Source organism: Pleurodeles waltl, chromosome 11 (genome assembly GCF_031143425.1).
Source record: "Pleurodeles waltl isolate 20211129_DDA chromosome 11, aPleWal1.hap1.20221129, whole genome shotgun sequence".
NCBI lineage: Eukaryota > Metazoa > Chordata > Amphibia > Caudata > Salamandridae > Pleurodeles > Pleurodeles waltl.
Window position 1 is genome coordinate 876,564,671 of NC_090450.1, and position 22,622 is coordinate 876,587,292.

At 44.1% G+C, this 22,622-nt stretch overlaps 1 protein-coding gene across 1 annotated transcript in view; it reads right to left on the bottom strand.

Moving 5' to 3' along the window:
- Positions 1–364: 364 nt before the first annotated feature.
- The window catches only part of MVK (mevalonate kinase), a 165,883-nt gene continuing 143,625 nt past the window's right edge, over positions 365–22,622 (bottom strand). Inside the window, exons 10-11 of the mRNA XM_069214735.1 lie at positions 9,160–9,313; positions 365–1,554 (exon numbers count right to left, since the gene is read on the bottom strand). Coding sequence (XP_069070836.1) covers positions 1,403–1,554; positions 9,160–9,313 — 306 coding nt within the window. The 3' untranslated portion in view covers positions 365–1,402. The remainder of the gene's footprint in view (positions 1,555–9,159; positions 9,314–22,622) is intronic.

Genomic DNA, 22,622 nt, shown 5'->3' on the forward strand with positions numbered 1-22,622 from the left:
GGTGACCCTTTGCTGTGGGCAGGAGTTGACAACTCATTTAATTGAGCCAAAACGTATTCAGATTCATGATAAACAAAAATAAGCATTCCTGAGTTAGAGAGAAGGGTGCTTTCATGGATGACGGGCAGAGACTGGATCAAGAATTGCTGTAGAGGAAGATTTCATGCAATAAGCTCTTAGAACAAAAGTACAAAGATAATGGAATGCAAGACCAGCTGAGGCTGAAATTCACAGTGGACAGTAAATATAGAGAAGGTCACTAGCACCTTTCCTCCCTGTATTTAAACACAGACTCGGCCAGCTTGAATCCAAAATATAAGACGCCAACATATAAAATCATTAAATAGTTCCGTTTTTATTTTTTGGAGAGGTGATACATTTTCTGTCTTTCTTCATTTTTTTTCTTTATTGTGGTGGGAGGACACCCAGTATTGCATTCTCTCCCACCATAGCTCACATTTGTTTCATCTTCTTGGTCGATTTTTCTTTAAAGAGGTCTTGCCAGCTGTTTTTTTTTTTTTTTTTTTACATCTCTGGCAACTTTCTATCCCTTCACTCTGTTTTTTAGTATGAAAAGGCTAATTTCGTATTTAAAAAAGGCCATTTCGTGTTTAGTTTTACTCTATTATTTATGCCAATTTATGGCAATTTCAGGGCAAACATAATAACTATCAAAAGTGCTATACTTTTGGTTTAAACATTTTTGCATTTCTTATTAATTTTTGAGTTTTGGCTTAATCCTGGCCATTACCCTACCCTGGCCGTGATCCAGTCTGTGTACCTTCTTGTATTTGTGCTTCGCAGGGCCACTGTATTCCCTTCCTTTGGGGCTTCATCAGTCTGTTTACCTACTGGTCCTCAATTCATCCCCCACATCTGAACTGTTCATTCTGCTTCATTGCAATGTTTAGTGCTTGTATGTAAGGCAACTGATGCACTGTTTTAATACACAAAAATACATTAGTTGCATTGGCAGGGATATGTTCACACTGTGTGCTCAACGAATAAATAAAAAAAATAAAAAAAATATATCATAGTTTGCACCACATAATAAGTGAACTTCAGCACCAGAATTCACTGTCCTCCACATTACTGTGTCCATTCATTCACTCATCCTAGATACAAATACTGGAGCCACTCCCTGAGAGACCGCATGCTGGGGTAAAATAGCAGCAAAAAATGAAAACGTTTGGTACTAATGAGATCACACTCATGAATCCAAGATCTTCAGTTAGGATCAGCTTTCAAAACCACATATGTGGCTTAACTTGATCTACTCCATCTTCTATATTTCCAGAGAGAATTCCCCAAAGATGCAGGGTGTTTAGCCACACTTGAAGTTGCTATGGCACAGGTGTTTCCATGCAACACTTTGAAAAGGATTTCAGTTCATTAAGACCTTTTATAGACCTTCAAACACCTGCTGCACTTCTGCCTTCAAGGAGGATGAGCTGTGCAGCAAGACTCCCGGACCCCCAATATTTGTTTCCCAGCATTCAAAGCCACAAAGTTTCAGGTCTTGCTTGGCTGCTTCCACAACTGAGGAATCTGTGTCTGGGAAAAGAAAGACAGCAGATTAAAATATACCCATTGCTAAACACAGTAGCGCAGCATATACCCTTTGCTAAAGGCAGGAACTGAACATATACAATTTGTTTAAAGAGAGCTGATCAGTATATAACACTTATTAGAGATAAAAGCTCAGTATACATCCTGTAAGAACTTGAGTTACTGGTTGAGGGGGTTGGAACCCCACTCAAGTAGCAACCACAATCCTTGCCAAGGTGAAGTCACAAGCAAACCTCAAATTAACCTGTGCCCACCCCACTGGTAGCTTGACACAGAGAAGTCAGGCTTAACTTATAGGCAATGTGTAAAGCATTTCTGTAGCACTTCAAACAGTAATAAAGTGAAACACAACAGAGGAAAAATCCCACACCAATTTAGGAAATTAGAGTACATTTGAATAAATAAAGACCAAAACGACACAAATCCAACAGTAGAACCAAAGTCATGCAATTTTAAAGATTTAAGTGAAAATAGTGCCAAAAAGCATGAAGCGACATCTGTGGTTATCTGGTCGTGCCAGACCAGGACCAATTCAGGCCAACCACAATGGAACAAAGGCTTGGCTGCAGGAACCAACTTAAGTCTGCTGAACACAGTACCTTTTGCTTTTACCTTCTTAAGCCTCTATTCATATTCCTGCAATGAGACATGATAACAGTGCAATGGACACAGAATGTGTCAACAGATGTATAGGAAACAAAAGGAAGACATGAAACAGTATCGTACTAATGCAATATGTCACTTCTAACAGGAGAGTGGCACAACACACAGTACAAGAATGTCAAAAAGTAAGGATATTGGATGCCTTGGCAGGGCTGCATGCGAGAGGAGCATCAGAAGTGTGCACTTTTCGGGAAATGTAGAAGATGGAGCGGGTCAAGCTAAGCCACATAAGTGGCCTTGGACAGCTGAACCTAACTGAAGATAAGAATGTGACCTCATTAATACTTAGACAATTAATGTAAACAGAGGCAGGCTTTCAGGCAGCACTGTCAGTGTGCTGCAATAGATATGTTGTTAAGGGCTGACAAATGTCTTCGAGTCTACAGGCAGGGGGACAACATGTCTGCATAGGTTTCTAATGGTTCATTACAATACACTATGAGGGTCATTATGACCCGGCGGTAATATGGAGGAAAGTACTGCCACCAGGCTGGTGGTACTTTCCTCCATATTATGACATTGGCGCAATGTACCACACCGACGTCCATGGCGGTAACGGGCGCCTGGCTGGAGTCTTCAATCTCCAGCCCGGCGGCCGTCACTTGCCCGCCTGCGGGATTATGACCCCGCCTACTGCCATGGTTTTTGTGGCATCCTTAACGCCACGAAAACCATGACGGTGATCAGTGACAGGGAATCCCTTTCCTGTCACTGATAGGGGTCTTCCCCGCCCCCCTCAACAGGTTTTCCCTCCCACCCCCCATTCCACTCTAAACCCCCCTCCCTTCAAACACGCACACACGGATACACACACCCATTCCAACATTCAGCCACACATGCATACATCCATTCACATACACTTACATACATACATACAGACACGCACACACAACTCAACGCACGCACACCGCCAAACATGCAACACACACCAGCATACATGCACGGTCATACACACACCCAAAACCGCCCCTCTGCTGTCGGAGCACCCACTTACCTAGATCCAGGGGGTCCTCTGGCAGGAGATAGGACAAGGAGCTGCTGCCAGCAGCAGCGTCCGCCAGCAGAACGCTGCCAGGCCGTATTAATTCTCATAATATGGTGGTGGCGGTCTACTGGTGTGGCGCTGCTAGTGGCAGCAGCTCCACCTTACTGCCATCCGCCGGCATGGCCACAGTCGGATTTCCGCCATCCTTCTGGCGGAAATCCAGCTGTGGTCGAGATACGGCGGATGGCTGGTAGCCGCAGCGACAGGCAGTACATAACGCCAAGGTCTAAATGAGGGCCTATGTCAGCAAACCATGCCTTAGATTTAGAGGCGTGCCCTCTGCCCACTCTACAAGCCACCAGTCATTTCGCCAGTAGCAGTCCTAATGCCACAAACTTCCTGTTTGCTCCCTACCCTTATTTGACATATCCCAGGTGGCCTATGCATGGATCCATAGCAATTGCACAGCCAGTCATAGCAGCCAGAATAGTAAACATCTCTTACCAGTACTCTTATGTTAATAGATCAAGTCCAGGAGAGGTGCAGGAATCCAGCTCACTGTCCTCCACACCTCAAGCAGTGATCGTCTAGTCTTAGGCCATATTGGCAAAGTTGCTTGGGGGTGTAGTACGCTCGCTGTACATATTCAAAATGTAAAATGCGGAACCTACTGCTGGACAACACCTGACCAATTTACATGCAGCAATAGTTCCAGACTGAATCCGGGAATTCACTACCAAGATCCTAATTCCAACTTCTCTTAGCTGGAGAGGGCTGAAGGGTAGCCTCATCTCGTGCTTTGCAATAAAGGGTGGCAATGGTGCCTCGGGCTTCAAGTAGGCCCTCTGAAGCTGAAAGGGTACCTGGGGCTTTCCGCAAGTACTCTTCCAATGTAAAGAAAGTGCCCTGCATAAACAGGTCTCCTCAGGGTCCCAAATCCCTATCGTGCAAGTGAGTTCACCATAGCTTTTTGTATGTTACAGGGAGCAGTGGGTGATGGCTAAGTGGCAAGTGGGGAGAGCCGCTCTCATCTTTAATTTGTCCCAGGCTCTAAGCATGCATTTGACTGTCGTATAGTGTTTGGGTTGAATGGTGATGAGGATTACAGTAGAGATTGCAGCTGGGTGGGCGCCACATAATCTGCTACCACAGCTAAGTGCATGAGAAAGAAGGTGGGCCAAAAATCAGTGGAAGGTGAAACGTCCGTGGGCCTCGAAACCCCCTCTATGACATGGTAACATAAGGGTTTCCCAATTTATCCATGGCGGAGTCCCAGCCAAGACGAGGCATACTAGTTGTGTCCTAAGCAACGTAAAGTATGCTACTACGAGAGGGAATGGTGTATTAATGAATAAGAGTAGCAGTTTGAGAAGTAACACCATTTTAATGAGCCCCATGCACCCCGAAAGTGAGAGAGGGAGTGCCCTCCATCTGGAGATCGGGTCAGTCAGGGCCTCAAGTGTGGCCCCCTAGTTTGCCTGCAGAACAACCTCCCTGTCTCGATGTATCCAAATACCTAGCTATCTGAGCTCTTCCCGGAACCAGCACAAGGGAAAATCCAGAGTGAAATGAGGGGTGCGAGCAATAAGCGGGAAAATCCAGGACTTCCCCAATTAATATGTACACGGATTATGTGGCGAACCTCAAGCATTTCCGCAATGAACCATTTAGGTTTTTATTTGGATTATGCGCATAAAGAGTGATGTCATCAGCGTATAGCAATATTAGTATTTGTGAAATTAAGGGCGCAGTTCAAGTATCTCTGTCGGATCACAGCCGCCAGAGGTTCCACCACCAGAGCAAACGGGAGACAGTGGCATCCCTGCCTAGCAGCCTGCGCTAACTCACATAACTAATGGCCCGCCATTGATTCTAATACGGGCCATTGGTCTGGAGTTCAGGAGCTGTACCCATCCCCCGAATCGAGAAATGCCCATTCTCTCAAGGGTTTAAAAAAGGAAATTCCACTTCAGAGAATCGAAAGCCTTGATGGCAACTAGAAATACTGCAGCTGTGTTCAATTCTAGATTGAGTGCCTGCAAGATAGCAAAGAGAGTGTGTAGGTTATATGTTGTGGATCGGCCGGGAATAAACCTTGACTGGTCAGGCCTGACCAGGTAATCATCAGAAGTGCCAATCTGTTTGCTATCAATTTAGCCAGAATTTTAGCATCACAGTTAAAAGCAGATAACGGTCAGTAGGAGTCACATAAGGAAGAATTGTTTCCTGGCTTGAGAAGTGTGATGATAACCGCTTCCTGCATGGACTATCGCATAATGCCTTTCTGTCGGGCCTCCTCAAATATCAACAGCAGGCAGAGCTAAGGCAGTTGTCCAAATCTTTTATAAAACTCTGCAGACAGGCCACCAAGGCCAGGGGCCTTACAGGTGGGCAGCGAATCAAGACCCAAAGAGAACTTGTCCATTGTGAAGGGTTGTGCTAAAAAGAGTTTGTGTTCACCGCTGACCCAGCCCAGCCCAGAGTAACCTCAACAAACTAGAGTGCAAGGTGTTCCCTAGTGGGACTCTGGAGGTCTACAGGTTCTTATAGTATTCAAATAATGTATTTTTGATTCCTGCAGGATCTTGACAGGTTACACCGCTGTCATCATCTATCAAAGTTATTTTAAAGGCATCTCTTGGGCACTTCATTAGTGGGGCAGGCAATCTACCCGGCTTCTCCACTTCTCTGTGGCTTCTACCTTTAGCGTACTTTCATTTAAATCGACACTCTCTTGCGTCAGTCTTGTTAAATTCAGTAATTTGGTCTCTAATTATTATCTCGCACTGCTCACCCTACACCAAATTCAGCTCTAGGTGTTTAAATTCGCCCTTCAACTAAGTCAGACAGCCACAGAGTGAGCTAAAAACTCTGCTCTTTCTGTGGATGGCAACCTTAAACGCCTTCCAAAGAGTGCTGAAAGAGTCCACAGTGCCCTCACTGCACTCGAAAAAATCTACTATCTCCCCCAAGCAACTCCTCAACAAATACAGCGTCCATAAGGGCCTCTTGGGAGAGGTGCCACTGTGGTCTCAAAGAGGACACCCCGACTTTCAACAGCACTGTGGAGTGATCAGAGACCGTACGTGCTACATACTCTACACTATGCACACGTGGCCACTTCCCCCAACAGCCAGTATCCGATATACAACCACCCTTCCTGCACACCAAAATAAAAAGTGCCCTCTCTAAAAGTAGGGTGCCAGGCTCGCCAGATGTCACAGATATGGGAGCCAATACGAGGACACCACAAGTGTTTGGACACTAAGCCATGGTAGATGGGGGTGGGAGTAAAGAACAGTGACCTGTCAACATTCTACTGTATCGCACAATTAAAATCTCCTCCCTCCCCACACCAAAGAGTGTGGATCTGTGGATAATATCTCCCCCCCCTTTAATGTATCAAAAAGCTCCGGACCATCAGCATTCAGCCCATAACAGTTCACAAATGTAATTATCAAAGTGCTGATCTGTCTCCATGTTACCACATACCGTCCGTGCTCATCTATGAGAGAACTAGTTTCATAGTAGGGAACTGCCTGCCTGAAGAGGGTGGCCACTCCTCGGGAATAAGAGGTTTAAGAGGACTGTCTATGTGAAGCCCATTTGGCAGCAAAATTGATCATCACCCTTAGAACAAGTTGGGTTTCCTGCAAGAAATCAAACTGCACCTAATGTCTGCCAAATATGTAAAAACCTTATGTATCTTGAGAGGGTTAAGTCCTCCAACTTTCCAGGTCATGCATGTCAGCATTGCAGGACACCCCACTGTATGTTAGTCATCCAAAGAGGCTGTTAAATGGTATAAGGGCATCTTTGTCTATGAAGATTATGTATGACTGCCAGCCGGCCAGGTTGCTTATCGGGTCTTGTGCATGCAGAGCCTCTCATGTGTTGTCTTCCCTACAAACCATACCTCCCACATGGATGACCCAATCTCACCAGGTCAATATCCCCCGAAAGAATTACAAACCATACAAACCAACCATGTAAACTTAAGTGTATTATCTGGAGCATCCCAGTAATAATGTTGAAGGGTTCAACCCATTGCGGAGGCCATAGAGCTAGAAAATGACCCCCAATAGGTTTCACGGGCGTTGTGGGAGTCAGATGTGCCCCCTTCAGTTAGCCCCAGTCCTCAGCAGGAGCAACAATGAGCAGAGCCTAATACACAAAGGTGGAAGCCTGTCACTTTGATAATGGGTGTCTGGAGCGGCTCAGCTAGGGCCCAAATCACCACTGAACGCTCTAGAGTGCATAGTTTCTAGTTTAAATGTTGAGCCTTGTTCCCGGGTCTATCGCTATAATCAAGAAAGGCCACTGTCCAGTTCACCAGCTTGCAGGGCACCGCAGTACACATCAACGCCGCAGCAGCCCTGTTCTAGTCAGGCTCCGCCAATGGAGACAAAGTTCCAGCTTTGTTGGATGAGCGGTACACTCTCAGTAGCTAATGTAGAAGTCTGCTGTGGGGTTTGCAATATTTTTGTTTTCTCCTGATAGGATATAGAGAGCCTTGCAGGGTATAGAATTTTATATTGTACGTTAGTGTTAGCTTGCTGAAATCTCTGTGTGACATTTCTTAATTTACGTCATGTACCTTGTACAGCGATTGTGAAGTTTAGAAAAAGGTACACCTCATTACAGTCAAAGGACATTATCAGTTTGTCTGTAGGGTGGTGTCCCAATCCCGAAAATTCAAGAGGTGGGTGATGATCGGCCTAGCTGGTGTCCTAGGGGGCGGTTCAGCTGCATGAGATGGGTGAACTTTTACCACAACAAATAGAGGTGAGAATGTGGCAGCACTGAACAGCATTACTAACATCTCTTCTACATACTCCTACATCTTGCCAGTTTTCGTTGATTCAGGCACTCCAAGAATGCCTATGTTGTTTTGCCAAGACAGCACTTTGAAATCCTCATTTTTTGCTGTAATCTTCTTAAGCACCTTTTCCATATTCAAACGGTATTGACCATTCGCAGCCACCACATCCTTCATGTTTGAGATACGTTGTTCAGCTTCTTGAAGTCTGTCATTGTGTTTCTCCAAATTGAGCAGAATCATATCCATTACGGAACCTGGTGAGTCTATTTTAGATTCTCTGGACATCAGGCTGCCTTTCATCGCTCGGAGGACGGATTTTAAGTGTCCGCTAGCTCTTACGAGCATCAAAATGGAGTTTGGTCTGTTTGCGGTCAGTCTTTCCCATTACAAGAGGGATCCTCGGTTTAACATCTTGGAAATTAGGGCAGAAGGATCTAGGCTGCAATATCATGGAAGCTGACAATGCTGCTAAGGCACCTGTAAACACCGTTCAGCAGCATAGATTTTACTTAATGTGATTTAGGCTAAACACGGTGCACTTTTTGGTGGCGTTTCCAAACTGAGGAACTAGGTCAGATAACTTTATTGGCTGTCCCTGGGACAATAATGCTGTACAAAGCACCATGGACTTTATCATATTTTGAATTATATATGCTGAACCTAGGGAAACTTTATCTTTATTATGTGATTTCAAGATAAGGTGGGCCAAACAAGCACTTAGAGCTCTGCAACAACTGTCTTCTGATCAGATCTGTGTAAATATCCTGAATCTTATTTTTTGCATGTGATAAGGAAACACTGTTTTCTTATTATGATAAGGATCACCCTCACTGTGATTGTGTGTTTTTAATGTCTCTTTTTGAGACAACTGTATCTTTTTATTGGATTTTTACTCTATGCTGGATGTATTGGCCATTTCTTTTTAACCCGTATTGTATCTGTTTTATCCACTGTTGTAGGAAATAATTAATGCACTTTTATGGCTGCTATTTTAAGTTGGATAAAGTTATGTTTACCAACTTAAAAAGTAGACTTCAAATAATATTTGTGGCTTTGTCTATAACAGACACTTTGACTCAGCTGCTCAATAAGGCTTAATATCAAAAGAAAACCATCTTACCTGGTCTGAGTAAAGTTATGCCGCAGCCACCACCACCAGCACCGGTCAATTTACTGTGGAGCCCATGAGAAGCAGTCACGTGGCACAGCCGGTCTAGGGAAGGGTGCCCGACGCCTATCACATTCAAGTGATGCTGATTTATATCAAACAGTTCCTAGAAACATAGTGTGGAATCTCAGTCAATGCAATTTGTAAATAGTATATTCAAGATATTAAAAAACTGAACAGCTCATAAAAGTCTTAAGATATACAATACAGCAAACACATGTTTTGAGTTGGTTAAGTTAGTTAGTGTTTATTCACAGTTAAAGATCATATGGTTTATCGTATTTTTGAACCTTTGTAAGCAGGAACAAGGATTTTCATTGTTCCAAGCAAAACACAGAAGGTAGTTTTCAAGCATATTTTCAGTAATTTGGCACCACTATGCAGTCAAGCCTTAAGGCCTTTCATCGTTTTATGAAATCTTAAGCTTGGTCGATATGTCCACGTTGCACCATTCTAGTGAACTTTAAGAGTGCCAGTAAGTGAAAAAAGTCACAACTGGTACAATCTCCACTCAGATATCATTGTGATATAGGAACTGGGGTCACTAGCTAGCTCCTTTAAACATTTTATGAATCATCTGTGATGTTAATTTTACTTCTGACACTCTTATTTTCTTCCTGATAAATGTACTATGTTGTGTCATTAAAGGCAAACTTGTCTTATACATCATGTCAACTCAATTCCGACATGAAACGTACTGGAACGAACACATTTATTGATACAATAGGAAATTACATGGAATGATGCAGAGATGAACATATGATAAAATTGTGGTTCCTCTGTTCTGCACTCTACATTACAATGAGAAATAACCAATATTAATAAAATGGGTTACACCAAATGTTTTCGGAGAACTACACAGAAACACTAATAATTGTGCATTTAAATCGGCACAGTCCTTCTACTGGGTGTGCTAAATGGTTAATGTATTCGAAGAGAGTCAACTTATTATGCGTAAAATATTTCTACATGAAATGGATCGAGATGATCTATTATGGTTATGGAGGAACGTGGGGGTGTTTGAACATGACAAAGTATCGTTTTGTCTTATAGATCTATGGATTTATAATGAATGTGAAATAAAATGAACCTGAATGTAAGAAATATTAAAATCCTCACAATGATTTGAGCTAATTTTAGCTACGTGTCTTAGGCTCTTTTGTATCTTGAAATGACTATGGTTCAACAAGCACTGTGATGAAATACAATACAGACAAATATAGAACGTTGATGGCTCTATTCTATTCCATAACATTTCCTATTAACTGAGAAATCAACACACACAATATATGTTACAAACGAGATTCTCTGGAGGGTGTGGCCGACCAGCATGGCCACATTTTAAAATATGGTAATGCCCACGCACCGACGTCACAACCAACATCCAGGTGACGCGGATGGGCTGCGGAGGTAGACAGATGCCTGAACCCTACACTCCCGTGATTACCGCAGACAACACTTGATCTCCTACTCCAAAACGCGGCCGCCAGCTGCTTAGAGGTCTACGGGAACTCTGTGAAGGACACTAGACGTCACACACAGGAAAAGAGGAGGTAAACCACTCACGGGAACTGATGCTGTCTGACCAACTCCCCAAGACCAACTCCCCAAAACCAGCGCAAGGATCTCCACTGCTAGCGGCGATTGTGGGCACCTTTAACTGTTTCTCGTTTGACTCACCCGCACTCTGATCCCTCTGCCGCCCTCCACAAACACTGATCGCGGAGGCTCAGCTTCCCCAAAGCCATAGCAAGGGATAAGGGGGAAGAGCAAGCACCTCAGTAAATTCAAGCAGAACCGGACAGGGCCGAACTCGTATGTCTGAATACTTTGCCTGACTTCAAGCTGGCGACTGAGCCATGCCATCATCGACCAGGAGATGGCCTTGGTCGAAAGCCTAGGGTAGACGTTGACACAGCCTCAGTCTAGCTCCTGATGGGCCGCGGGGAAGCCGTAGACCACACATTTTATACATTAAAGGCAACATGAGGCCAATTATTCATCCTTAACGAAGCTCACCTCTCCATACATACTCCTTCATCAATCGACTCCACATGGACAATCTGCAGGGGGATCCCTACCGGGGTCATAGGGGTTTCAGTCTGAGCAGCTTGGCCGAGTGTCACCCCCACACCAACAAAGAGGGGGGAGTGGTTGCCTCCTATGATTGTTATTGGTACACTACACTGCTTCCTAAGGCAACAACGTCCTGCAAGGATAGGACTGGCATTATGTAGTGGGGGGACAGCCTGCGAAATCTGCATCTCCTGTTTGGCGTACCCTATACTGGGCTCCTCTCGTACCACCCATGCCACTTCCAAGAGCCACCGTGTTTGGTGACAATACTGGGAACAGTGGAAGTCTCCATCTATCCATCCTTGGTCCCCCCTTAGACGGACCCCAGAACACTCTGGAGTTTTCACCGACCCCCCACCCACCCCGGACAGCACCCCACTGGCCACCCATGTGCTTTCAAAAAAATCACAGACTAATATGATGTCTAGCTATTTTCAACTGACGGAAACATGAGAACCCCTGGCGCCTACATCTGCAGACGAGATGGCTCTCACAAAGGAAAAGTTGCTCTCTTCCAGTCAAGATTTTTTTTTTTTTTCTTTCTTTTAAACAAGACTCTCACCCACCCAACTGAAGGTAGATAGCTGAGTTTTCAATATACATTACATTGCAGTGAAATGTTACAGCATATGATAAGTACATTTTATTTGTGGCATAGAAACATACTAAACGTATTCCAAAATAATTAGTTCTATTGCAAAGAATATGAATGGAAAAATCACAGTAAAATGTCCCAGCACAAAGACTAGAATTAAGTGAAAAGTATTATGATTCTCCTTCAGATAGGCTAAACCAATCTCACACCACGAAAAAAGCTTTCAAGCAAACACAAAAAAAAAAAATTATCTGAAAACATTAAGGGATGTACATTACAACTAGCAACCAAGTACAGGTGGATGGAATTTACTATAGATCACAGCCAGAACCCTTTCATGGATTAAAACAATTCTGTTTCAATACAAAAAGGTGCATCCACCCTACTAAAGGGAGAGCCCGGAAAGGAGGAAAGGGACAGCCTCATCTATCTGTCACTATCACAACGACCAATAGTAGTATCAACCTTGAAATACATTCTCTATTGTGCATTGTGTCTGATGGACAGTATTCACATGTATCTAAGACAATCGGAACGGAGATTAAATAAACCCAGCTGCAAAGAAACAACAGTATTGAAGCATGAAGAACATTTTGATTCAATATGATAAACCCTGTATAGGAAATACTCAACATTAGGCCAATACAAAGAAAGTGGAACTGCAGACTGAGGTAAGACATCAAATGAGATCTGATCACATTTTACTCAAGCCCCTATGAATCAAAATGGCTGCCTCCTCCAACCACACTAGCAACACGTCAGGGTTATATATACCTGCACAAACTAAAAGGGGAGTGATTTTGATTTACTACATTCCAAAATCCAATAGAAAAGAAAAATCAGAAGAGGAGGCTTTTGTCAGGTTTGCTCACCCCCCCACCCAAAAACCCAGTGTCTATACATTATGTACACAAGTAAAGTGCATATATCAAATATATGGCACCAAGAAATAAAACAAAGAAACAAAATGAGCAATTTTAAAGGATTGGATTAGCAGAGCTGCTCGAGAAGACTACCTATTTTTCACAATAGGGCTTACTTTAAAGGTCCAAAACTTATAGGTACACAGAGTAAGCAGAGTATGAGATGTTACATGAGAGAAATTACTTCTGCCCTCATTGCTATGAACTGGGCTGTCAGAACCCCATTCAGAGGGCCACAGGTCACGGAGATACTACTGAGTCCAACCGAGGTGTTTGAGGCCTTTTTACCCCAGATGTCCTGGGGCCCACCCTACTATGGGTCCTGCTCAACTGGGTCAAGCATCCCCTTCTACACCAGATTCTCAGTTGGGTAGCGTAACATGAACAGTCAAGGCTGCTTCAGGGGAAGCTCAGATACAGATCCGTGAACACGACTCATAACTCAATGTGCAGGCTACACAACAATAACTCAATGTCTAGTCAAATAGTAGTTTTAGTGTAAGAAGAAGTCTTTTAATTATATTCTACACATGCAAAGGTAAACGACATTCAAAAAGCAATAACAATCCCCATGAGGTCGGGATTCTTGCAGATGTCTGGCCACTCTTTGTCCTCCCACCTCTGATGCAACAGGTTCAGTGTTATTCCCAATTCACTGATGGCCGCATCCAGGTAATGTAAACCACTATGCCGTACTCAAGAGTTCTTCCCTCTGTCTCTTCAAGTTCAGTTTAAGAGTCTAGGGATTAGTACCACCAATAGTGGTATTTCTCTCAGGGCCCCAAAGGCTCCGGCGATAGAGTACCCTGCAGCAGTGCAGCACAGTCCTGTTCTGGATCAGCTGAGTTAAGCCACTCAAGGTCACAAGTGGCAGTATGCAGGCACTGGCTCGAGCCATGCTATCTGAAGATTATAGGTGAGTCAGGTCCTCAGACTCCAATGGTCAAGCAGTAAGTCACTTCTCCCTCAGCTGGGCTGGGGCGTAGACTCCTTGCTCAGGCGAGGCTCCACTGGTGCAGTCAACAAATGTGGTTGGGTTTCACCTTGGTTACAGCAGTTTTCCGTTACTGGGCGACAACCCGAACCTGTTGGCTTCAGCGTCTCTGGCGGCCCCTCCTGGCATACAGGGTTACCACTCCGGTCATGCTAGCCTGATGTCGATGAGTAGGCTGGGCCCCTAGTGCTAGTCACAGGCAGATGTCTTGCCGTGTTTCCCTTCCTCACACAGCATGGCTGGCTGATCGGAAGATGACAAAAGTTGGTGTCTCTAGCTCCCTACTTATAGTTCTTTTCCAGACACAAAATGTGATTTTTTTTGGGGGGTGAGGGGGGTGTGGGGGTGTGAGTCTTTTTTTGGGGGGTCCGAGTCTTTGAAGTTTTATTTTGGGGTTCTGTTTCTTTGACATGGACATCTCTCCCCCTTTCTTCTTCCTCCTGAAGGATGTCTGTCACAGCAGACAGGACTCTGAAGCCGATTAACCCAAAACAAGATTCATGGGAGTGACCAGAGTTCATACCATACCTGGATGTCAGCCACAGTGACATGTGCATCAAAGGTTATTCCTGGGCTCTCAGACCCACTCTTTATGATTCCCTTTATCAGACCCATTTACCTCTTCCTGAGAAGTGCCCACGCCCATTCCTTGTTGTCTGTCACTGAATCAAAGAGCCCTTTGAAATACACAGTTAGAGCCTGGCTCTCCCCTCATCCAGTGTGTGGGCCACCCAGCTTACAGGAATGTAACAATATACAAATCTGTCTGGTGGGATTCTTCTACTCCAAATGTTGGCCTAGGCTTCCCAAAATGGAACCAAAGGTCCTTCATGTCATGTACCTGTGCAGACACTTCTGCACTCAGTGAAGAGTCACAGCACACACCACTGTTTAGTACTGTTGTCCTCGTGAATTATGCTACCACACCAGCATTCCCAAATGCAGCACACTCAGCCTGCACACACTGTTGTTCCGTGTGTATGGTGCCTGAGTGTGCTATTTGCAAAGCACACAATATCAGCACACACATTTACCATGTGCACACTGTACCACACATCACCCTTTGTATAGTGTATTTCTTGGGAGCTTACATGTACTCAGCACATTTTCATCACACACACACTTCCACATCACCCTGATATAGGCCAGAGGTGAGTTAAGCACACAGCAGCTGAATTTTTAAAAAGGTGAGTGAGCCTGTAGGCCTCACTCTAGTGACACAGGGTAAAAAAAGGACCTGTTCACTACTACTGATCACTACACAGTATGCTGCCACCACCACATCTGTGCTATCTAACTCCAAGTGAAGGCAGTAGTTTTTACCACTATGAGGGTAGCGCTTTGGGTGCCCCTCCCAGTCCAACAAGATCGCAATCCGTGAGACAGGACTTTTTTATTGCGCACACACATGAGCCATGTTCACCTATGACAAAAAAACTGCATTAGGGATCCAGACAACAATACAGTTAGGCACTCAGGGCAGGGGTACACATCTCTCACCATGTTGAGGACTTCTCCACCCCAACATGGGTGAATACAAAAGGGTAACAAAAAAAAAGGATTGTTTGCCCTACTATCTCCATGCCCAGGTGATGGCAACAATATATTAGATGACAGATGTTGCTTTAAGTCACATCAATAAGTTACGACATAATTATGATGGGAAAAAATGGGCTAAACTATATTTTTAGGTCCTGAAACAGCTGTGGCACAGAAGTAAAAAAATGCAGCATTACAGTTTTCCTGCTGAACTACAACTCAAGAGAACGGGACATGGGAAAAACAAAAAATACAAAACGCAAAAGGGGACAGCATTCAGGAATGACCGGATAATGTCTACCTCCCAATAAAACAAACCGATTTTAATAAGTAGAGGAGTGGGGCAAAGGATGTGGTCTGCAGATAGCTTATTAAAAAGCTCAGGGTGGAAGGGAACCCCTCGCCCCCATCATATTACCTCTTTAAAATAATTGTGACATTAAAAGCAAAAACATGGATGGATGGAGCAAACGTCCGTTTTATTACTTCAACAAATAACACTTGAAGTACTGTGGCACAGTTGAGACCTAATACAAGGAAACATAATTTAGTTACTATCTTGCTTATTTACACAATTGCTGACGAGGTAATGATTGTATGCTCGTTGTTACAGTTGTGTACTAAAAAGAAAAAAGATCTATAGACTTGTGCGTTCTGCAATACAGTTTGAATGCTGTGCAAATACAAAAACAAAACAGAATGCCTAAAAAAATTAAATGATAATAATCCTATTTTCCTTTAGATAGTTAACAACACATTTTTATGAAGACATACAATATATGTAACAGGAGGCCTCTCTTTACTGAAAAGTGTTTCTAATCATTACTCTAAGTTCTGTAACTGATAACATGAGAGAACATGGGAAGAGGTGACAATAAGTAGATTCGCCCTTAACGCTGTATGTCCAAGTACAGTATGATGCTTTGCAACAAGCCCGGACACCTGTCAAATGCAGATAGCGAGGCTGTCAAGCACCTGGTGATAGCGTAAGACACAGTTGAGTAGTCTGCCACTTCAGAAAAGAAGAGCTGCCGAAAACAGAGGCAGAAAGAGATCCTTCTCAAAGATGTTACCTTCAGCAACTCCAACCCTAGGGAGAAGCCTATAGCACATAATCAGCTTCCTCAGCCCAGCTCTACATTTTGGAAACATTCCGCCTGCTCCCAGCCCAGGCGTTTCACTGTCAACATCAAACTATTTGAGGAAGGCAAAGTAGCCAGCTGGAATAGTCTGTGTGTTCTTTTGGAACTCATCAGCCATGACATCGCCTTGTGTCATGGTGAATTTTGCCTTGAAAAGTTAATGGAAGCCTTTTTAGTCATTGATCCAAATGGTAAACAAACCATGCAGATTTCTGGTTACAAATGATGTGCCACAAATAACACTAGGGTTTGGCATTTTTGCGACCAATATACACTACTATTTTTGCACAATTCACAACAGTGTCACCATTCAGGACATGCTAGGGAACTGGCTTGGCGTCTTGGTCTATTCCATGTCATCATTAGAGGTGTGCGGTTCTTTTCATTCCCTGTGGACAAATATTTCACCCCACCACAGTATTCAGATGATTATGTTTGTAGTATGAACACGTACAATTCACTAAAACATCTTATAAATTCATCTAAGTATTACTCTGAGGCTTTGATTCCACGTTGTTGAGCGACTCGACACATGAGCTTGGGTTCAGCTCTTCCTGGATTTGGTCACCTGTTCAGCTAGTCCGTGTAAATCTCTGTGTTTGGAAGAAGAGTGCACTCTATGCTTGTGTTTGGCTTTACAACAGTGCCCCAGGCTCCTGTTTACCTCATCCAATCAGTCTCAAACTAAATACGGCTAATAAGAATCTCTATGCATTTATCTGAACTCTGCAAGATATTCTACTTCTAGACAACTGGACTAAGATGATCGTGTAGAGCAGGTGACTTGAGCTCTATCAAGGCTTCCATAGGCCAAAACAATCAGAGCCAGAGTTAATCCAGTTTCTCTAAGGAATCTTTGGCCCACCCTCTACAGACTGGCTTTTCTTAGCGAAAACATTTATATCAAACAACAACACAGCTAGCACATAAATGACTTAAAACTCCAAACTCATTAATACAAAGGCTGGGCTTTATAAAGCCCAAATACTCCAAGATACAGTTCACTCAGCTTCCATGACGAATCACTGGATCTCCATTGGCAGATTAGTCAATGAAGAAGGGTGTTTCTTAGAGAAAATGGTTTGTGCATATAATAATTGTTCAAACAACAATACAATTGAAAACTACAAAGAATTTAAAGGGTCACTTAAGATAAATAAAGTAATACAAGTTGAATAAAACAAATTAAATAATGTTAGGGTCAATGCATTTGTTTTTAGATCGAGCGACGTTCAGTGGTGCAGTTCAAATTGCTAATCAGGTCTAACCATGCTGACTCAAGTACTGAAGTGTCAAGTTGGAGCTCCAGTTTGAAGAAGTCGAACAATTCCAAGACGTTGAGTCGTTTCACAGAAGGGAATAAGCACCAAGTGTCTTGAATGTGGTGAAACTCAAGCTACGCAGTGCCCAACAGCGAGTAAAATTACAAGTGGAGGCCCTATGGACTTTATGTAAGAGGAAAAAGTATGCCAACAACATTCAATTAGCAGTGGATGTTACTTCTTCGGATTGAAAAATATAGACTATGTGGTGTTAGCAACAGTTACATTGACATAATGCCAGCATTTACAAGAAAGCAAACCCAAATAGACTTCTGTAATAGGCAAGCATGGGTATTAACTGGCTGTACCACAAATCTAGCAAAGTAGAAGATATGTTCTTGGCAGGAAAATGGACATATCACTGCTGATTGCCTCTATCATATATAGGATGTATGTTTCTGCAGGGCACATGACCTATTTATAACTTGGGGGTACTATGGTTTTAATGGTTGTTCAATGTATTGTGTATTCTCTTTACTGGTTTCTATTAGTGAAAAAGGCATAGCTATTTTCTAGATGGGGATTTATTTACCTGCTGCTGTGCTTTTATGATTCCTGACAGGGAATAGTAATAGCTATTTTACACACTGGGGGTTCTGGATGTGAAAGGGCGGATGAATGACAAGTTGCTTACCTTCGGTAACTCCTTATATGGTAAAGACATACTATAGTTGCAGATTCCTTACCATAGAATTTCTCCAGGCGCCAGTCTAAAACCGGAGATTTTTCTAGAGCAGTACCCCTGCACATCCATGACGTCTGTCGGCTCTGCGTCCGTCGTCGGCGTCATGCGCACTTGATAGGATGTCAGGGATCTATATAGGGACCACCTGATGCGCTGACGTCAGTTTCGTTTCACGAATTTCCACGGCTGAATCGAGGAACCATGAAGAACATTAACCACTGGTGTGTCAGAACTAGGGCTCTGAATGGGAAGTCCCTTTTCCTAGAAATCTGTTCGCAGAGCCGGGAGAATGAATAGGTCAGAGAGGAATCTGCAACTAGATATTGTCTCTACCAGATAAGGCGTTACCGAAGGTAACCAACTTGTTCAACTGACAGACTTGTAGTTGCAGATTCCTTACCTTAGTATAGATACCCCAGCAATACCATCCCCGGAGGAGGTTCTCCGCATGCAGATCATACTAGGAAGTTCTGCAGGACTGAACGGGTAAAGTACTCATCCCTACAGACCTGACTGTCCAGGCAGTAGTGTTTGGTAAATGTGTGCAGGGATGACCACGTTGCTGCCTAACAGATGTCAAGGACTGGAACTACGCGTTCTAACGCAGTGGTTGCAGCTGTCACTCCTGTAGAATGAGTGTGCAACCCCTCCAGGGGTTGCTTTTTCGCCAATGCGTAGCACAGTTTAATGCAGAGACCACCCCATCTAGAGATGGTTCTCATCTGCACTGCCGGATCTTTCTCCGCACCTACATACTCAAAAAAAGAGATGAACATCTACCCAGAACTCTTTGGTACGATCAAGGCAGAATGCCAATGCTCTTTTTGGGTCCAGGCTGAGGAGTCTCTCCTTTTACTCAGAAGGTGCGTAAAAAGTGGGCAAGGTGATGGATTGGCCTACATGAAAGGGCATGACCACTTTTGGTAAATAGGAAGCCCTGGTGCACAGCACCATTTTGTCAGGCTAGATGGAAAGGTAGGGTGCCCTAGATGACAACGTCTGCAGCTCACTCACCCTACGGGCAGATGTGAAGGCCACAAGGAAGGCTGTTTTCAACGTTAGAAGCCTGAGAGGACAGTTAAGAAGTAGCTTGAAGAAAGCGCACATTAAGAAAGTAAAAAGCAGATTGAAATCCCATTAGAGCATTATAAATGGGGATGGAGGAAACATGAGTAAGGCCCTTAAGGAACCTACTAACAATAGGAGCTTTAAACAAAGAGGGTTGGTCTGGTAATCTCAGAAAGGCAGAGATAGCAGACAAATAACCTTTGAGGGCTCCCAAAGTAGAGAACTGCTTGGCCAAAGAAAGTATAAAAAAGAACCTCAGAAAGGGGAGCAGAGTGAGGGACAACAGACTTGTCTGTGCACCATGCAACAAATGCGTTCCATCGACAGGCGCAGACCGTTTTGGTGGAGGGTCGACTGGCTGCCAAGATAAAATCACAGACTTCGGACGGAAGGTCAAAAGATGTCAACTCTCTCCACTCAATCTCCATGCAAGAGACTGAACAGGTTCCGGTGGAGAATCCTCCCCTGCTGTAACAAAAGATCCTCCCAAAGGGGCAGTCTGGTCGGAGGATCGATGACCATGCCCAATAACTCCATTATTTGTCCCCAGTCCAGTGCCACAAGGATTACTTGGGTCTGGTTGTTCTTGATCTTCAGGACGCTGGGCAGAAGTGGTATGGGCAGAAAGGCATATAGGAGACCTGAGCTTCACTCAAGACGAAAAGTCTCACTGAGCGAGTGCTGCCTTGGAAACTTTAACGAGCAAAACGGCTGACATTACACATTTCCTGCAGAGGTGAACAGATCTAACCAACGCTCTGGCCACTGCTGAAAGAGACCTTGCGCCACCTATGGATGGAGACGCCATTTGTGATAGACCAGGCATGGATGGCTGAGTGCGTTCACTTTGGCATTCATCGAGCCTGCCAGGAGTTGAACTACCAGGGAAATACCATGATGTTCCAGCCATGTCTAGAGGTGCAGAGCCTCTTGACAAAGAGTCCAAGTCCACACCCCACCCTGCTTGTTGCAGTACTACCAGTGCTGTTGTCCATGAACACCTGCCCTACTTTCCCTTTGAGAGAGGTCAGAAATGCTTTCAATGCCAGTCTGGTCACCCTGAGCTCCAAAAGATTGATGTGGAGCCTGTACTCTGTCAGAACCAGACAACGTTGATCTCTACCTCTCCATATGGCCACCCCATCCCAGGAGAGATGCATCTGTCACTACTGTCAGATCTGGTTGGGGAAGGGAGAGGGATCTGTCTCTAACCCAATCACAGTTCAAAAGCCACCACTGCAGATCTTGCCTAGTTCCATTCGAGATCTGGACCATTTCGGAGAGGTTCCTCTGATGCTGCGCCCACTGGAACTTCAGGTCGAACTGCAGAGCCCGGAACCATCACAGACACCATCCAATGACAGGATCCACAAGTCTTGAACCTGATCTTGCACGACAACACTCAAAAATCTTTAACAAAACGCTGAAAAAGATCAGTCAAAAAGTGACTGGGGGTAGCTCGTCTTCAGATCTGCACTTGGCAGGCACGGAAAGAAAAGAACTGACGTCAGCGCACCGAGGTGGTGCCTATATAGGTCTGCGACGTCATCTCCAGGGCGCAAAATGCCAGGGATTGATGCAGAGCTGATCAACGCCACCTAACCGCGCACAGGTGTACTGCTCGAGAAAAAAAAAATCCAGATCCAGACTGACGTCTGGGGAAATTCTAAGGTAAGGAATTTTTCTGTTTCCAAAATAGAAATAGCTCATTTTTACATGGGGGATTATGGGTGGTAAGGAAAATGTTACTTGCCCTGTATAGATCGGTTTGTAGCGTGTATTGCTGTAGATTCACATGATGTGCATACTACTACCATCTAGTGTTGGGCTTGGATGTGTACAAGTTCTTTTTCATCAAGAAAGTCTTTCAAGTCACAAGGTATAGTGACCCCAAGTGCTGCTGGTAATGGGCATGGGCTCCACTGACAGACTGTGTCTTCTGCACGAAGGGTGAGGGTGTAGATGGCCCACAGAGAAACAGAAAAATGACCACGCAAAGGAATGTTAAGGATGAAAGAAGGCAACGTTTGCAACATCAAAACGTTTCTGGGGAGGAGGGTTGGTGCATATAAATCTACAGTACTACATACCCAGAACAGAACCTTGCATGGTAAGCAACATTTTCTGTTTGTGGCATGGGTAGCTGTAGATACACACATGATGTGCATAGACTTAAAAGTAGTCCTCTCAATGTGGTGGCTAGCCTGAGGATGTTGCAGAAGATTGAAAAAGTGTGAGTAAGACCGCCTGGCCAAATATAGTTTGTTGGTGAGCTAAAACATCCATATAGTAATGTTTAGTAAAAATGTGGGCAGTAGTCCAAGTAACTGTTTTGCAGATGCCAGCTCTAGGAATATTACCCAAGAAAGCCATAAAAGCTCTTTTATATGGGTTGTGTGGGGAATGGGAGGGATAGGCAAAGGTCTTTTGGCTTTGGCATAACAGGTCTGTATGCATTTGATCAAACAGTATTCTACAGCTGCCTTAGAGAAAGCAGGGCCTGTGTGTGGTTTGGAGGAAGAGACAAAGAGCTGTTGTGTCATATGGAAGGGCTTAGTCCTGTCAATGTAATATATAAGTGCTCTTCTGACATTTAATGTGTGAAGAGCTTGTTCTGCAACTGACTCTGGATGTGGGAAGAACACTGGGAGTTCTACAGTTTGATTCAGATGGAAACTGGAGATAACCTTACGAAGGAATTTGGGGGTTTGTCCTAGGACTACCCTATTGTACTGCACTTGGAAAAACTGTTCTTCCAGAGTGAGTCTGAAGCTCACTGACATGCCTGAGGGAAGTGATAGCTACCAAGAAAGCTACCTTCCATGAAGCAAACTGTAAGGTGTAGGGGTGGCGCCAAAGGAGGACCCATAAGTCTTTCTAGAATGATACTGAGGTTCCACACAGGGGAAGGTGGCACATTTGAAGGGCTAATCCTAATGAGTCCCTCTATAAAAGCATTGATAACAGGAACCCTGAAAAGGAAAGTGTGTTCTCTGTTATGAAGGTAAGTGGAAACAGTATCCAAATGAAGCCTGCTAGAAGTGTAAGCAAGACCTGATTTCTGCAAGTGT